At 47.7% G+C, this 18,736-nt stretch overlaps 1 protein-coding gene across 1 annotated transcript in view; it reads right to left on the bottom strand.

Annotated features, from left to right (window-relative positions):
* Positions 1-299: 299 nt before the first annotated feature.
* Positions 300-18,736, bottom strand: part of KIF3C (kinesin family member 3C) — a 35,235-nt gene continuing 16,798 nt past the window's right edge. Inside the window, exons 2-8 of the mRNA XM_065890699.1 lie at positions 16,839-16,940; positions 16,077-16,199; positions 14,579-14,697; positions 13,990-14,106; positions 3,364-3,472; positions 3,013-3,185; positions 300-2,773 (exon numbers count right to left, since the gene is read on the bottom strand). Coding sequence (XP_065746771.1) covers positions 2,680-2,773; positions 3,013-3,185; positions 3,364-3,472; positions 13,990-14,106; positions 14,579-14,697; positions 16,077-16,199; positions 16,839-16,940 — 837 coding nt within the window. The 3' untranslated portion in view covers positions 300-2,679. The remainder of the gene's footprint in view (positions 2,774-3,012; positions 3,186-3,363; positions 3,473-13,989; positions 14,107-14,578; positions 14,698-16,076; positions 16,200-16,838; positions 16,941-18,736) is intronic.

Below are 18,736 nucleotides of genomic sequence, written 5' to 3'. Positions count from 1 at the left end.
AAATCTGCTAATAGCTCAGAATTAACTGGGAGGGGACCACTAGCTTAGAACACGAACAGCTGCTGCCATAGCTTGGGCACAGACTTCAGACCGGAGCCTGAGCCCTGCCCCCTCCGCCTTGATGCTCCGACGGAGCCCCTTTTATTAAGCAGCCAGTTCTTTTCCCAGGTGCTGATCACTGCAGCTGGGCTCCAAATACTCTTGAACCCCTCTTGGAAAAAACAAGGAAGAGAGAGAAGGGAGAACATAAAAAGAGAAGTAGAAAGAGTCAGAGGGAAGAGAAGGCAGGCAACCAACTCTGTAACGATACTCATTCCTTTATTATCGACTGCGTTAATTAGAACAGGGCTGGAGCCTGCAGGTTGCTGGCAGCACTGAGCTGCAGGTGCATTTCGGCTCAACAGAGAGATCTCATCCTAAGCCAGGAAGACAGAGGGTCATGTCTTATATATATATTTATATATTACATATGTCCTGTATCGTCATATGTATAGAGTGACAAGAATGGGCCACAGCATTGTTAACTGTTGTCCTAAATAAAGACCGTAGCAACAGACACGGAAATTTGGTCCTAATCAAGTCCCTTACTTTGTCAACCAAGTGTTTGATACATCAAAAGGAAAAGAAGAGAGAGAGAGACAGAGAGACTGAGATCCAGCCACCCCGGTGGCCCTGTTCCCAGCGTATCTTACACTGAGTGTAGAGTGTCCCCCGTGGAGGTAAACACACACACAAACACGCACACACATACACACGTACACAAAACTGCAGGCAGGAGCTCCTCCTCTGACCACACCTTGGGCCCAGCCCTCAGACTGGGGGTGAAGAAGTTGGGTATATTGTGCTATAAGACTGTGAGGGTCAAGTGACCAGACAATGCGGAGTCGATGTGTCCAGGTGATGAACGGGGCTAACACGTGCGGCTTCATCCACAAATGAGAAAGAGGTCAGTGGGAGAGGCTGCTCAGCGCAGGACTGGAGGTCCCTCTGTGCCCAGGCCCCCTGGGAAATTTCTACACACTGGTCTTGTCCCAGCCACAGCCGAAGCTCTGATCTGAATCCTGAGTCTCAAATAATCTCCTGGGCTCTGATGAGAAATGTTATTTCCTTGAAGGACAGAAGCAAGTGGCAACTGAGTGGCCCAGCTACCTGGTCCCGTAGTTACAGCAGCGATGACAGCATCACTGAATTAAACTAAACCATAGCTTGGTCCTTAGAGCAGAACTTGAACTGTGCAAGAAGCTTTCAGTTCCTGACAGAAAGAGAAAAACCAGGTAGTCCGCCCCTACCGCCACCTCCCACGCCCCCAATTTCATGTCAGTTTCATGCCTTTCCCCCAGTGACAAAACTCCTCATGTTCTAGGAACTGGAGACTCCGTTATCAGGTCGTTTTGAAATCCCAAACCACATGTTTTCATTCATGATTACCTCTTTACCCTTCCACTAAAATATACAATTAAAAGGTAAGTCAATGAAAATTAATCTCTCTTTTTTTTGGTAGAAATTTACTCGAGATACCTGGAGACATACCGGGTTGTCACAAAGGAAAGTGAGGAGTACTTCCCTAGGGACCAATTTGCACAATGCTGAAGAAAGGGTCAGTCTTGTCAACAAAACAGTGCCCAACAAATGTGATTCAGAAACAGGGGTAACAGGCAGAGTTGGCAGGTTGCGCCTGAGCCTCCATCTCCTGTGCTCAGTGAGGGGGAAAAGCAACAGATTCTGTGGTACCTTTGTTTAGCCAGAGGGAGAAGGATACTGATGCCTTCCACTGTGAACGGGGATCCAGGCAGCTGCAAGGAAAATGATGAAAGCAGGAAGGAGCAGCATCTCGAAGATGGGGAGCTGGCCTGATTGCTTGTCGGCCAAGGTTAGTTCTCCGAGGGGACAGAAACAAAGGGCCGTCCCTCGATGACTGTCCACATTGTCTCTATTACTGTTCCATTTCCTGAAGGTCCCAAGGAGGCAGCAACCGGTGGGTTCACAATTCGCATCCACGGGTTGGGAAGGTGGGCAGGAAGCAGAGTTTGGGAAGCCACGAGTTCTTGCCAAAGCTGAAAAGCATGGACCGTGTGGCTGAGGTCACTGGAGTCCTTGAGAAGGAGCCCAAGAAACCGAAAGAGGTTGTTTGCGACCCAGAAAGTGGAGAGCGGTCTCTGTCCACCGGAAGCACAGGCTCAACACCGCCAGGATGGACGTCTCTTGGCCTCGGTGGACACCTAGCATTTTTCTAGTCCCAGAAAGTGCTCAGGAGCTGCTTACCGGCAGTGCAGCAGGAGATGGGAGATTACGGAGCGCGCTGGGTAGGAAAAGCACTCTCTTCTCAGGCCCTGCCGCCCTCCCTTCTGGGGGCAACTGACAGGGAGGAGCATGAGGTCTGATTGGGGCGGGGGGTCTAAAGTCAGGAGACGAGGAGGCTGTGCGGCGACCATGGCAAGCTCAGGCGAGGGCACCTCTCCCAGAAGAACTGAGCTCCACGAATAAATAACATTAATTAAATAAAGGAGGCTAAGAGCCAGCAGAGGCACGGTCTGCCAGATTCTCGCCCCGCACACATATGCACATGCGCACACACACACGCACGCACGCACGCACGCACACCGAGCGTCAGGCGAGATGATCCAGGGTTGGCTGCCCCGTCCCTGGGGTCTGGGGGATGGGCAGCCCGACTGAAGGTTGTCACTCGTGGTCTAGCGCTGTCGTGGGGAGCAGAGCAGCGGAGGCCAGCGAGGCGTGTGCAATGGAAGGTGGAGGCCGCTGAGGACTCTGGCACCTGCAGGGGAAGGGGATGAGGTGGGCGAGAGCGGAGGGTGGGGAAGTGCAGGAAACAGAAAAGTGAGGACTTTTCTTTCCCTCATCCTCTCGCTGTAGGAAGTTGGCTCCCACAGCCCCAGTTTTCACTCTCCCTTCATGCCCTTTGGGTACAACCCAAACCCTCCTCAGCCTCAACCAGCCCATGGGGTTACCATGCCTTCTAAGTCTACTGCCCACTCTGACCGTGATGGTACTGACCAGGATCTGGACTTTCGGACTTTAGATGTGGAAGGTCTTTCCAGAAAGCTGTCCAACCGCATGAGTCTCTCCATGTGTAATGCACGGGGGTCTTGTTCTTGATCGTGAGAGAATTCCATCTCAAAGACCGCTGGAGGGGACACATCCAGCTCCAGAAACATGATGTTCTCAGCCTGTGGCGGGAATATCAGGCCAGACGTGAGCACTGGCCCCGACGCCTGCATCTTCTGGGCACTTGGGAAATAGCGGGAGTAGCAAGGGTGATGAGGCAGGTAGAGGAAGCAGAGGTTGTGAGCATCACCTCCCTTGGGCGCTCTCTCCCCTCCCCCCTTCTACTTCCCAGCTTCTTACCCTATACCTGGGGTGTGACCCCATTGCCATGGCAACCCGAGCATACTGGCTGATAGGCCTCTTGTAGCCCACTGCAGATGTTGGCCGCTTCTTCATTTGGCTGTTACTGCTGTAGGGAAGAGGCTATATTTAAATCTATTTCCTCCGAACACAAAGGGAAAATGATATCATGATGGGTTAAGCACCATTCAGGTAGTCAGTAGGCCCTGCAGACTGCAGGTTCTGGAATTTTCTTTTCTTTGCTCTAATACAACCTGACAACTCAAAATAGTATAACACAAGGAGACACATACTTCTCCACTCTCGTTGCTTCAATTATTTTCCACAGTGAAAAGGTTTGACTAAAGGCTGGAAAAAAGAAAGGAAATCCAATCTTATTTTTAGCTGTCAGACTTGTAGACTGACTTCACACACTATATAAAACCATCAATTAGTGGTTCTGCTTTTCATTTTCCTTCATAGGATTTAACACAATAAAATGATTAGAAACTCAGGCTTGAACTGCAGGTGTTCCAAACTAGCCAAAACAATCTTGAAAAATAACAAAAGTAGAGGATTCACATTTCCACATTTCCCAGTTTCAAAACTTATTTCAAAGCTATAGTAATCAAGGCTGTGTGATACTGGCAGAAGGACCGACATATGGACCAATGGAATAGAATTGAGAATCTAGAAATAAACCCTCATATTGGGTGGGCCAAAAAGTTGGTTCAGGTTTTTCCATAAGATGTTACTGAAAAAGCCGAACGAACTCTTTGGCCAGCCCAATATTTTCGGTCAATTGATTCTCTATAAGGGTACCAAGACCATTCAACAGGGAGTGAACAGTCTCTTCAGCAAATGCTACAGGGACAACTGGATGTCCACACACAAGAAAATGAAGTTGGACCCTTCCCTTGTACCATATATAAAAAACTAACTCAAAATTAATCATAGACTTAAATGTAGGAGCTAAAACTATAAAACTCTTAGAATAAAACAAAGGAGTAAATCTTCATGACCTTAGATTAGGCAATGGTTTCTTAGATATGACATCAAAAGCCCAAGCAACCAAAGAAAAAATAAATAGGACTTCATTGAAAACTAAAAACTTCTGTGCTTCAAGGGACATCATAAAAAAAGTGAAATAACAATCTTCAAAATGGGAGAAATTACTTGCAACTCATAAATGTGATAAAGGACTTGTATCTAGAATATATAAGTAACACTTACAAATCAAGAATAAAAAGACAAATAACCCTGTTTAAAAATGGACAAAGGATCTGGGCAGCCATTTCTCCAAAGAAAATATACACATGGCCAATAAGCACAAGGAAAGCTCAACATTATTAGTCATTATGGAAATGTGAATCAAAACCATAATGAGATACCACTTCACAGCCACTAGGATGACTATAATCAAAGAAGACAGAAAACAGCACATGTTGGTGAAGATAAAGAGAAATCGGAAACTTCATGCATTGTTGGGAATATAAAATGATGCAGTCACTTTGGAAATGGTTTGGCAGTTTTCAAAAAGGTAAACATAGAGTTGCCATGTGACCTAGTACTTCCACTACTAGATACATATAATCAAGAGAATTGAAATCACGCCCACACAAAAACTTGTATATAAATGTTCATAGAAGCATTATTCATAAAAGCCAAAAAGTAGAAATAACCCCAATGACCATTGACTTATGAATAAATAAACAAAATGTGGAATATCATAGAATGGAATATTATTTGGCAACAAAAAGGAATGAAGGACTGATGCATGCTACAAGGTGGATGAAACTTGAAAACGTTTTGCCAAGTGAAAGAAGGCAGACACCAAAGACCACATGTGATATGATTCCATTTATATCAAGTATCTGGAATGGGCAAGTCCGTAGTGACAGAAAGTAGATTGGTGGTTTCCTAGGGATGGGGACACTGGGGAGAATGAGGAGTGACAGCTAATGGGTTTGGGGTTTCTTTCTGGAGTGATGAAAATGTTCTGGAATTAGATAGTGGTAATGTTATACAACTCTGTGAATATACTAAAATCCACTGAATTATACCCTTTAAAATGGTGAATTTTATGATATGTGAATTACATCTCAATAAAGGTATCATTTATAAAACATACAAAACTCAGGCTTGGCTTTTTTTGTTTGTTTTTTTGGCCGTGTATCGTGGTCTGCAGGATCTCAGTTCCCCGACCAGGGACTGAGTGCTGAAGGCACTGAACCCTAACCACTAGACCACCAGGGAACTCCCAGGCTTGGCTTTTAAAAAGTGCATATTCTTTGACCGATATTCCCAGTCCTAGGAATTTCCCTAAGGAAATAATCAGAGATAGGGACAATTTATAAGCAGAGATGCTTGCTGCAATATTATTTACAAATGCAAACAATCAGAAACAACCCAAATGTGCACCAATAGGGACCAGTTTATTATTCAGCCAAGTGAAGGAATAGTATGTAGTCATTTAAATCGTCTTATGGCTCTGTGTAGACATGAAAAGGTTTCCACAACATATTAAATAAAAAAGCAGATAAAAAGATGACTTTTTTTGTTTTGTTTTTATAGGAGTGTGTGTACGTGCGTGGATGCTTAGAAAAAAGTGTGGATATTCAACAAAATGTTAACAATGATTGTCTTTGGATGGAGTGATTACGGGTGATTTTTATTACCTTTATGCCTTTCTGCAATATCTAAATTTTTTACAATGTATTGTCAATCTTATATCTAATAAATTATTTCAAATACTCAGAAAAGCATGGAAAATAATATATATCTGTTCGCCTATCATCCAGCATTGTCAAATCTTAACATTTTATTATACTTAACACCAAATCTTTAAGAAATAAAATGTAGACACAGTTTTTAAGACTCCATCACTTTCCTTCTCCAGAATTAATCACTCTCTTGAGTTTTGTGTTTATCAATGTCAGGCATATTTTTATACTTATTTATATATGTGGTATCTGTATGCCTACTTCTAAGTTTTATACTGTATGGTATACATACTATATATTGTTTTGTGTCCAACAAACATGTCTTTTATATTTATCCATGCTGTTCTAGATTAGATGATTAAAGTTTAACTATCTTAAGGTTTCAATATAGCATTTTATATATGTTATATATATATTTATTTTTTTTATATATTCTCTTGTTGATAGACATCTAGGTCAATTCCTTTTTCTCTCTCCCTTTCTTTTTTTTCCTCTCTTTTTTTTCTCTCTCTCCCTTTCTATTTAACACAGTGCTGTTGTGAAGAGTTCTGTGTAGGTATCTTGAAGTACATATTCAAGTTTCCCTGGGGTATATATACCCAGGGCCGGAATGGTTCCGATGTGCATTTTCAGCTTTACCAAATTGCCAAATTGCTTTTCAGAGTGGCTCTATACCGACGAGAAAGTTCCCGTTGCTCTATATCCTGGCCAGCTCATGGTATGTTAAGACTTTTTACTCTCAGCAACTTAATGAGCGTGAGGTATTGTATTATTCAAAACAAAGATAGGAAAGAGAACAAGTTATTTCCGCTAAAAACCATACTGCAGGCTTTGGAGTGAGGTAGATCTGAGTTCGAACGTTGGCTCTACCCCTTACAACTTTGTTACCTTGGGAAGCGGCTTAGTATCTCTGAGCCTCAGATATCTCATCGATATCCTACAGAATTGCTGAGATTAAACAAGATAAGCACTTAGCACAGTACACCGCAAGGGCTCAACACGTGGCAGCTGTGATGATTATTAATTCTCAATTCCACTTGTTAATTTCAAACAGGGATACAGATGAGCAACGAAAAAAGCCAAAAGGCAGACAGAAAACAGAAGAGAAGAAACAGGCTGAGTAATTCAGAGATAGGACGTTCTGTCCTTGAATAGGAGAACAAGCCGTGCAGGCGCCGACGGAACAGTGCCCGCCTTCTGCCACAGAGAGTAACAAGAACCACATTCCCAGGGTTTTTTTTTTACCAAGTGTATATAAAAGAGTGCTGGATCCCACTTAGGGTCCCCGCCGACCCCTCTTCATAGAGGAAAACAAGGAAGATGAGGCTGTAGAAGCCCCAGCTGGTTCTGCTGCTATAGACCCTCTGGAAGGTGGGCGGGCTGTGCATGTGGAGAGTGGCAGCACCGGGGGAGGGGAGCGGGAAAATCAGTAAAATAACAACTTATCGTTTATAAGGTGCATCTGTGCATCCCATTTGAACTTTACAACCTCCTGAGGTGCAGGCAGGGCAGACAAGGAGATGAGGCTCAGAAAAGCGAAAGCGCCTTTGTGTCCAAGATCGTACAATTAGGAAGAGACTCGAAATGGATTCTTCCCAAATACTCTTTTTAGGATGCCACGCTGTCTTTCAGGAGCGCACACAGAACAGCCTGGGCCTGAGTGTGCCTTGAAGGCTGCAGGCTCTGGGAACAGCACAGGGGGACAGGGCTGGGTGAGCAGAGCAGTGGATCAGGGTGAATTGGCAGCCTGACCCAATAAAGATGCCAGGGCTATTCTGGGTGGCAGGTGGGAAGAAGGGGGTGGGGGAGGGGAGTCTGTAATTGGGACACCAAGCTTCCCATCTACTCTCTCCTCTGCCTCAGGCCTACTTTCCATGATTGATCCGTCTGTAGTAAGCAGGTTGTGGCTGACAGCCTAGAGTGGAGGCCTGGCCCTGCGAGTATCCACCCCTCTTGAAAGAAACCCACAACAGCTGTCCTGTGCGTCGTAATCCTCAGAGTTCTCTTACGACCCTCCCTCCACATAGCTTCTATCACGAGATTATATATATTTTCCTCTTAATATTAAAAAGTTCTCTCTCAGTCCCATCTCAGAGGCTGACCCCAATCTCATTACCAGCTCTGTCTGCTCACCACCTTTCTCCCCTCCTGTTCTGAAAGCCGGCAGCCAGCATCATAGGGTGTGTTTTCCTTCTCGGTCCTTTACAAGCACCTGACACAGCAAATCTGACTTTTCTCCGTGATTGGATCCCTCCTTCCCTGCAAGTGAGCTGTCCACCTTGTAGCATCCCCCTGCATGTCTGAAATCCCACTCTTCTCAGTTCCCCTTCACACAGCACACGGCCTGCCTGGGCAGGCAAAAACTTCTCCCTGTTTCAGATTCTTTTTCAGCTGTCACAGGCCTGTGAATCAATCTAGGGACGCAACTCAGAGCTGAGCATGTTCTGGCTGAGGTAAACTTTGCCTCTGTAAGGAAACCAGTTTAACTTTCTATCCTGATTCTATTTAGAGCAAGGAATGCTCTGCTCTCTCTCTCTCTAAATTTGGAGGCAGCCTGATTTAAAGATCAAAATCTAGAACAAAAGCAACAAACCAAACTGTCCTTCTATGGCACTTGTAAGGCATGATGGCAAATTGGTTTCTCTGGAGTGCCCACAATTATCATACTGGCTTACTGGTACTATTGCAGCCATTTATGGATCATCTTCTCTGTGCCAGGTACTGGCCTGGAACACCCTCCACCCCACCTCCAACACGCACCACACACACTATCTCACTTCAATCTTGATAATCCTGCAGGGGTTTTTTTTTTTTTTTAATCCCGACTTTTATCTGAACTTGGGTTCAGAGAGGTTAAGAAAAACCTTCTCAAGGCAGAGCAGGGACTAGAATTCAGAACGTTCTAAATCCAAAATCCAGTCTCTTTCTACTGCACCATGATACTTTGAGAAGAATCTAGGATAGCAGGGATGGCAAAAGGCAAGTGGCTAAAGTTACAAATAGAATTTTGTGAACTGTAAACCATGGGCTACAGACGTTGCCAAATATGCAACCCTTAGAAGACAGTTTTGTATAAACACAATTAAAAATAAGGTCCATGATGAGTAACCAAAAATAAAAGGTCATATTGGTAAAACAGTCGTGGTTAGAGCTGGCTGCAGAAATGTGTTTTGCAAAGTAACTTTAACACAAAAGCGTTTGCGATTGTGGAAGGGACCTCACCTGAAGTTACTGTGCCTTAACTAGCAGTGGCCTAGAGATAGCGGAGAAAAAAGAAAAAGGGATAGACATCCAGAATAAGTTGATACAGAGTGTGTTTCAAGAGCTCCCCGACAATAACTCCTTGTTTTCAAGAGAGGCTCGGGGAAGAGTGTGTAGGGTCAATGCTTGCAGCTAGCGGAAGAGGGGAAACCTTTTTCCAACAAAGGCTTTCTAAAGGGACGGTATGACTTTAGGTAATTTCTTTCCAACAATGTCTTTTTCCTCTCCTTTTGAGCAGCCTTCAGTGTTCTAATCCCCAACACACCACAGGCCAAACTGAAGCAAAATATTCCACGCTTGAATTGAGCAAATGGGACAATGCCTTGATGAGTTAAATATGCTTTGGGAAGAAAGAGGTTTTTCAGCCCTGATTAAGTTATGTTGCAAACAGTGGGACCCAATCCTCCCAGAGAGGCAGCTTGTTCTACAGTCTCAGTCCACAGGGCTCCCTGAAATGCGGGAAGCTGCGTCCAAGGACCTGCCCACCCTCAGCCTTCCGCTGTGAAAGGAGGGGCTTGGGGCAAAAGATCTCAGAGATCCAGGCCAGTGATTCTTATGCTGTGATGCTACCCTGGGGCTGTCTGTTGCTGAGTCACTATCACGCTTGGGAATTCCAATTAGGAGGGAATTGTGTTTACTTTGCTTTAACCACCAACTGCTGCTATACAAAAGTAATTTTTTAAAAAATGAATTTATTGAGATTGAATTTATTTAAAAATGAGTTTATTGAGCTGTCAGAGCTTGAGGATTTTTGGCTGCACCGTGCGGCATGTGGGATCTTAGTTCCCACACCAGGGATCAAACCCGTGCCCTCTGCAGTGGAAGCCTGGAGTCTTAACCACTGGACCGCCAGGGAAGTCCCAGTAGAAAGTAATTTTAAAAATTTGTTTTGTATAAAAACTTCCTAGATCTATTATTACTTTTCTTTTTTTTTTTTTGTAATTTATTTATTTATTTATCTATTTTTGGCTGTGTTGGGTCTTCGTTGCTGCGTGTGGGCTTTCTCTAGTTGTGGCAAGCGCGGGCTACTCTTCTTTGTAGTACGTGGGCTTCTCATTGTGGTGGCTCCTCTTGTTGCGGAGCACGGGCTCTAGGCGAGCGGGCTTCAGTAGTTGTGGCATACGGACTCAGTACTTGTGCTCGCGGGCTCTAGAGCACAGGCTCAGTAGCTGTGGCGCACGGGCTCAGTTGTTCCGCGGCATGTGGGATCTTCCCAGACCAGGGCTCAAACTCGTGTCCTCTGCATTGGCAGGTGGATTCTTAACCACTGCACCGTCAGGGATGCCCTATTATTACTTTTCTTTTGTATTTTTGTGATTTTTTTTTTTTAAGTTCTGAGATAAATATTATTTATTGCAGTTATCAGACAATGGACAAGTGACATTAGGAAAAAGAAAATAATCTGTAGTAGTAATTCAGAATAGCATGTAGTTGACTACCTGGTATTTATTAATGTCTTTTTGAAGTAATTTATTTATTGGAATTTTTCTTAAAGAAATCTATAATACCTGTTTATATCAACCGTATTTAAGCACAGTGGAGAACACTGGGATGTCACAATTGCCTTAATACCTTTGACCCTTTACCCAGATATATTTTGATATTTTCTACACAAAATATATACTCTCTGTATTCTGAGGAGGTACATATATATTCTGTATAAAACAGCATGTTTAAGTTGTGAATATACTTAACCATAATTTTGAAAAAGCTTGTAAATGTATTTACATCCTTACAATTTTAATATAAAATTTTAAGGGAACACAGTCGATTTGGGATCCAGTTAGAAGCACTGCTAATAGAGATGTACAAATGCAGGCTGGGGAGCAACTGTGTGCAGATTTAAGTCAAAGGGGTATGTATGTCGAGACCAGTTCTTCCTGAAGAGTTATGGGAAAGAAAACACTATAGCGTAAGCTAAAGCCCACTGCCTGCTTTGAGCCCGTTTTTTTTTTGGTTTGTTTTTTTGCTTGTTTATTTGTTTCTTTGTTGTTTTGGCCTCCTCGTGGCACGCGGGATCTTAATTCCCTGACTAGGAATGAAACCTGTGCTCCCTGCAGTGCAAGTGTGGAATCCCAACCACTGGACCGCCAGGGAATTACCCACAAGCAGCTTTTGAGGAAAGAGCCGAATTCTTAGGCTTCCTAATGGCAAAGAAAACACTGAATCTTTCTCTCTTTGCGTTACTTTCCAAGAGCAAGAAGGATGGTGGGGGGAATCAGAAGAGAAGGGAAAGGTGGGAAAAGAACATCACAGGCAACTCCCTCCGCCCAGAAAGGTTCTGGTTCTGAGGCCTAGAAAAGAACATGTAAAGAGCACAAATTCTCCTTTAAAGCAAAGAGAGGGATAAGAGGCTAGGAAAGGCAATAGCTCAACAGTGAGCAAAGATACCAGTCTATATTTTGGAGGACTTCTTTCTCTTTTTTTTGACTTCTTTCTTTTTAAAAGTTGTTACTGGGCTTCCCTGGTGGCGCAGTGGTTGAGAGTCCACCTGCCGATGCAGGGGACACGGGTTCGTGCCCCGGTCCGGGAAGATCCCACATGCCGCAGAGCGGCTGTGCCCGTGAGCCATGGCCGCTGAGCCTGCGCGTCCGGAGCCTGTGCTCCGCAACGGGAGAGGCCACAACAGTGAGAGGCCTGCGTACCACAAAAAGAAAAAGAAAAAAGTTGTTACTGGTATCTACTCTAAAAATTATTTAACATGTGCTATTTTAAGATAGCTGTTTTATTTTTAAAAGTCTGTGAATGGTTTTTCAGTGTATGCAAACCATTTTATTTTTTGCAAAAAAAGAGAAAGAAGTTATTTAAAAGGTTTTTTAATTTAAAACTTATTCGAGTAAAAGGAAGAAACTAAACTTAAAAAAAAAAACAGAACAAAGAATGGAAATTCATAAACGTTAAGCAGAAAGCTTATCTTAGCTTCAGGCAAAGCACCCACCACGCTTTGGAGTCTGGATCGTGTGCTTAGGGGGTCAAGTAAAAACTGCAGGGACAATGTTTTGAGAAATGAATAAACACCTCTGAAGCATGAAATTTTCAAAACTCAAATCAAGATCCATTCTCAGCTCCAGATTAAAGGAGATGGAAGAGGCATGACAATTAAATGCAATGCACCATCACAGGTGAGCCGGTGGGGGAATTGCTGTAAAGGACATTATTGAGGTAACAGAATTTCCTGAATTTAATCACTGTACTGTGGTTATGTAAGAGAATGTCCTCACTCTTAGGAAATATGGGTAAAGGGTTGACTGTCTGCAACTTAATCTCAAATGGTTGACGGGAGGGGATTAATAAAGCAAGGTGTGGCAAGATGCTAACAGCCGGGGAGTTTGGGTGAAGGGCATGTGGGAATTCTTTGTACTGTTCTTGCTTTTCGAAATTAAAAATTTTTTAAAAACACACGCCTTCTCAGAGCGTCTCTCATCCCATCTCTATCCAATGTAAAGAAATTCCTCCACCTACAAACTTTAAACTCAAGAACTCTGTAAGCACAAAATAACTCTACAAAGCAGAAGCCTCACCAGCGTCTTCCTCCAGCAGATGGTGCTGGAGTAGTAGTTTTTGAACCTAGCTTCCTGCAGAATCAGCTGGAAGCCTTGAAAAAATTTTTTCTTAAGCCCTAGGATCCACGCAAGACCCTTTAAATCAGACCCTCTGGAGCCCAGCTCACAGGTGACTCTAGTTGCAGCCAGGGTGGAGAACTTCTGCATTAGATGACGTACTACTGCTGACCTCCACTTAGATTGGAAAGGTGGATTTAAATCCAAACTGATGCCATTGAAAAGTCCTTTACTCATGAACTTGCCACTTACAAACTTGTGTAGTGTTGCCTTGTGTAGGATCGGCCCTTCAGAAAGTAGACAAATTAAGTAGGCATCTGTTGCTCCAGTGAGAAGCTGTGGACCTCTACAGCTAGCTTCCCACCCCAGCTTTGGGGAGACTCCTGCCCTATCTTGGCGTTAATATTCCTAGGATAGATAGAGCAAAGAATCTCTAGGGAAGTGCATTGGTGTCAGGCCTCCTGAACGCCTCTGTACACAGATTGTCAACGAAGGGACAGTGGTCCAGCTGGGTGAGGTAGTCACTCTGCTGGGTTTGAATATCCAGTCTTGTTCTTCATGGTCACCAGCAGAGGGAAAGGCACACCCAGAGCTAAACGCACTTAGCTCTGTTACCTAAGAGCTAGGATGTGGAAACAGGTGGAAATGCTGAATCACCCAGCTGAGTGAGGCTACAGGACCTCACGTCTCTATCATTTCTTGATCTGATTACTTTTCTGTATTCCCCACTGGCCTGTGAGCTCTGACTGTGTCTGATTTACCTTCCATCTGCAGAGTCTCCTGCAGTGTCCAACACATAGTTAGTGCTTGGCAATATTATCTGTTGTTGCTGTTTTTGGCATCTGACAAATGAATACTCACCAGACTGGCCAAGTGTTAGCAAGCTAGTATTTTCTGCATCCCAGACCAATGAGACACTGTACTTGACACTCCTTCCTTCATGGAGACCCCAACATTAGGTCCTGGGAAACCCATCCTCCACCTGCATCCTTCCCAGCCCTCCCCAATCCACTAAAACGTCCGTCTCCCCCAGGCCCCTGGCTACCCCGGGCCTGGGGCGAGCTGGCAAGTCCCTAGGCCCAGACAGCTGGTGAAAGACTCACGCTCCACCGGGCATGAGGGGCTGGAACTTCCATTGCTCCTCCTCGCAGTCCAGGAAAAGCCGGTTCATGATCTTGTTCTTCTCCTCAGGGGGGATGAAGTTCTCGATGATTAGGTACCTGGGAGGAGGAATGAGGTAGACAGGGGGCCACGTGAGACCGCACAGTGTATATGAAGGTTGAAGGATAAGAAAAAAGAAGCAAAGGGGCAGAGGGAACAGAGAAGGTGGAAAAACCAAAAAGTCGGGGGGAGGGAATCCCTAGAGAAATAATAGAGCTTGAAAACCGCAGTTTCTAATGCAAAGATTATAGACTCAGGGCCTTAGGAGTTACTTCTGGGCAGCACCCGGCATGCACTTTGCGGGGTGCATCAAATGCAGGCCGAGGAGAGGAAGGAGGAAACAGGAGGTAGAGGAAACTCCAATGGGCCCCTCCCCCATCCCTCAGACACACTCTGTTCCTAAGGTACATGGACATGGGTGAGGAGACAGTCGGAATGAAGCCTTCAGGAAAGAGAGGAGCCTGTCAGGGAGAGGCCCAGGGCCTGAGGGATGGCTGTGAGAGCCCCAGATGGATAGAGGAGGGGCCCTACTTGAGCTTGAGCTCCCGGGTCTGCTCATTCTGTGCCTCTTCTAGGTCCTGCCGCACGCGGATGTACTCATCGTGCTGGTCCTGAATCTCCGCCTTCACCGCCTGCAGCTTGGCGTAGAGCTGGGTGGGGACAGGGGCAGCTCAGAGGCTGTGCAGTGTGGCAACCAATGTGGCTCCACTCCGCTCACCCAGCCTGGGTCCCGGCAGCTGCAGGCTCAGGGTCCACCAGCTCGGTCCAGGACGAGCCCAGGGCCCACCTCTGAAGCTCCCTCCTGCCCCACCATCCATCGGAATGGGTTATTCTAAAGGCTGCCCTGTCCCTCCCACACTCTGGCCTGTTAACCTGCTCTCTCAGCTGCTGTCCACATCGCGCAATGTTCAAATCTGAAGGGATGCGAGGGAACTTCTGATCCAACACCCCCTTTTATAGGTGAGGAAACTCAGGCACAGACTTGCTCAAGGTTATACAACGAGGTAACAGAAGAGCCGGAATCAGGACGCAAGTATCAGGACTGCCGTCCAGGGCTCAGGGAAGGAAGGGAGCCACAGCCAGTTTGCAAGGTGACCCATCCTACTCCTGCCTCTCCAGCGGCTCTCAAAAGTAGGGGTGTGGGGCTCCCCTGGTGGCGCAGTGGTTGAGAGTCCGCCTGCCGATGCAGGGGACGCGGGTTCGTGCCCCGGTGTGGGAAGATCCCACATGCCGCGGAGCGGCTGGGCCCGTGAGCCGTGGCCGCTGAGCCTGCGCGTCTGGAGCCTGTGCTCCGCAACGGGAGAGGCCACGACAGTGAGAGGCCCGCGTACAGAAAAAAAAAAAAAAAAAGTAGGGGTGTGGAGGGCAGCTCCAACCTTCCTGTCCCACCCCTAACCCACTGAAAGGTGTGTCCCTGGAAACTGCCACTGGAGCTGGGCCTCTGCCTGGCCTGCTCTGGGGCAGCCACCTCAGCAATCTAAGGGCTCTCCAGGTTCTTCCCAGAATCCAGACTGGAATTTGCTGCTTCCTGCCCTAGGCCCTCAGCTCAGGCACACGCCTTTCCCTGGCCATGGACTTTGCAGGGTCCTGGCGGCCAACATTCTCATCCCTGGAGAGCCCTGTGCTCCCTCTCAGTGCTCCCAGGCTCGAGTCTCCTCAGGTTTCCCCACCACTCCCCTGGCCTGCTCTGTGCCTGGTTATCCAAACTGTGACTCACTGGTGACACCAGAGTAAAGGGGGAAGTTACCCAGGACCACGAGGATGGCAACCCTGGAGAGTGGAAGTAAAAGTGTTCCCAGCCTGTCCGGCCCCTCCTGGCCCAGGAGGAAAGGCTCTATCCCACCCCACCCAGACCCCCGCCTACCCCCCGCTCCTCACCCAGCACCCACGGAGTGTAACTCAGGGGGTCAGCAGTCCAAGCAAATTGGGGAGGGGGTCGCTAAAGCACACGCCCCTTGGGCAGGTGACGTCTCCGGCAGAGGCTGCCAGGCCTTTACACACCTTGACCCAGTTCTGTGTGGCATCTCACCTTCTTGAGTTTCTTGGTTTTGACCTCCACCTCCTGCTGCAGGGACGTGTAGGTGCCCCGGAGCTCCATGGTCTCCTCGTCTCGGAGCATCATCTCCTGCTGCATTTCCCGTTCGCGGCGTTTCTAGGCCAAGGCAGGGCGCAGGACTCAGCGGGGCAGCACGTACTGGGGAGCTCTGCCTCTCATGGAACCTGGCTTCGTCATGACCACGGGCGCCAGGAGGCAGCAGGGAGCACCCCATGGCCCACATCCATTGCTCCCACCTCATCCTCAGTGGAGCCTCTCTGAACCTTCTTCTCAGCTCATATGGCCACGCTTTTGCCAAGGCACTACCCCCCATGGAAGGAGACCTCAGCCCTAACAGCTGTGGCATTCCAGGGGTGTCGACCCCGTATACCGATGCCCAGATACTGGCTTTCCAGCTGCCTCAGCCTCTCCCATGTAGTATCACAATTGATTGGTAAGACGAACAAACTGTGGTTCTTGATGATTTAGGGCACAGTCCTGCAGTTGGCAAAGAACACACACCTTTGTGGAAGGCCCAGGAATTAGTACCAGGTGCCTTACGGAGGCTGTCCTCATGGAGAGCCACCACCTGGGCAGTGGACCCAAGGGATGCAGGGCAGCATGCCTTAGGTTCTCAGCGCTGTAATTCCAGGGATACTGAGCCCACGATGGCTCACTGCCCTAAGCACCCCCGTGCGACCTCAAGGCCATGTGCCCCTCCCACCCAACCCAGGGACCTGAAGACCCCTGCCCTACCTGCTCGGCAATCTCCTGCCTCTTCAGCTCCAGCATCTTCTGCTGTTCGTTGGTGTGGTCCATGATGTTCCTGCCCCCGATGAGCAGCTTGCTCTCCATGGCCTGCGGACACAGAGGGCTGAAGAGATGGGCTTTGGGGCTTTTCAAAGGGCCACAGCAGCCCCAGCTTGAGAGGTCTGGCTTCTCTGTTTTGTGGTCCTTCCAGGAGGGGACAGAAGATGTGTCCCAGAAGGAGCCTCATGACCCTCAGCAAGTTTCCCCCTCCAGCCTCCTGGGCCCCAGCACAAGGCTCCCATTCTCAGCAGGACCATTAGGTGAGACAAAGAGAGGGAATCCCTCAGAGAATACAGGGCACCTGCTCTGTTTGCTTTGGATATGGAAGCTTTGCTTTGGATATACGGAAGGCTGGTTCACCACGCTTGGGAAGGGAGTGCGGGTGGCAACCTAATCCTGGCAACAGGACCCAGCTGGTGTTAGGAGGCAGGGAGACACCGGATACAGTCACTGGGCATCCCAGCCCTTTAGGTAACTGACTCCTGACTCAGGAAGGGGGTTCTCACACAGGCAGCAGGAAAGGCTCTAATCTTCAGCTGGAAAACAGAAGAAAAGCCAAAGGGAGAAAACTCTGCAGCACTAAAGGGCGCATGGGGCCCCAGAAGCAGCATGAGCTTTGGAGATGGCCAGAAAGACTTGGGCTCTACCCACCAACTGCAAGGTCTCGGCCGAGTTATCTGTCACCTCTCACGTCCATAACCCTGGAGCCGCCTCTGCTCCGGGAAGGAAAGCCACAGCAAACATCTGCTGAGTGCTACCGCTACCTGCCAGGTGTCTCCATCCTTACCCCCAGAGAGACCCCAGGCAACAAGAAACTGAGAGGAACTAGCCTCAGGCCATGCAGCTAGTTAACAGGGGTGAGATCTGAGCTCCACGCCAGTCTCCCCACTGAGCCCCTGCGCTGTGTGCAGCACCCCCAGCCCGACCCAGCACTTGGCACAGACATTCCATAGGTGATGGTTGAATCTGAAGCTTAAATAATAAAGGAGTAGGGGAAACTGTTTAAGTTGTGACTACATTAAAATGCATTTTCAGGGACTTCCCTGGTGGCGCAGTGGTTAAGAATCCACCTCCCAACGCAGGGGACACGGGTTCGAGCCCTGGTCCGAGAGGATCCAACAGGCCACGGAGCAGCTAAGCCAGTGCACCACAGCTACTGAGCCTGTGCTCTAGAGCACGCGAGCCACAACTACTGAGCCCACGTGCTGCAACCACTGAAGCCCACGTGCCTAGAGCCCGTGCTCCGCAACAAGAGAAGCCACTGCAATGAGAAGCCCGCGCACCGCAACGAAGAGTAGCCCCCACTCACCGCAACGAAGAGTAGCCCCCACTCGCCGCAACTAGAGAAAGCCCGCGCGCAGCAACGAAGACCCAAAGCAGCCAAAAATAAATAAATTAATTAATTTAAAAAAATGCATTTTCATTATTGCTAGTCAGAGGGTGCTGCCCGGGGCATGCCAGCTGTCCACTGATTTCATCCCAGGCCCCCTGGAAGGTTGAAATCACCTTGAGCCACTGACCTGCCTGAGGACTCTCCAAGCAGGGTGTGCTGGCAGGATAGGGGAGCAGGGGGTCCCTGTACCATCCGTCACGGAGGACAGAGCAGGACAGGGGTCGAAGGTTGCTTTCGCGGGGTCAGAGGTTGGGCTGTGTGAGGGTGACAGAGGACACGGAGTGAAGCAGGGCCAGTCAGAGCCGCCCCACGCAGCCTCAGAGGGAGCTGTTGCCAAGCAAGGCACCCTCCCCATGGCAGCGTAGCCAGGCCTGCACTAGCACCTCCCCCAGGCCCTGCTCCTGGCTACCATCTCACCATCCACCCACCTCCACAGCACAGACTCCTTCTC

Source organism: Phocoena phocoena, chromosome 14 (genome assembly GCF_963924675.1).
Source record: "Phocoena phocoena chromosome 14, mPhoPho1.1, whole genome shotgun sequence".
Lineage (NCBI taxonomy): Eukaryota > Metazoa > Chordata > Mammalia > Artiodactyla > Phocoenidae > Phocoena > Phocoena phocoena.
The sequence above is the reverse complement of the archived record's forward strand: the minus strand, read 5'-3'. Positions and strand labels throughout refer to the sequence as shown.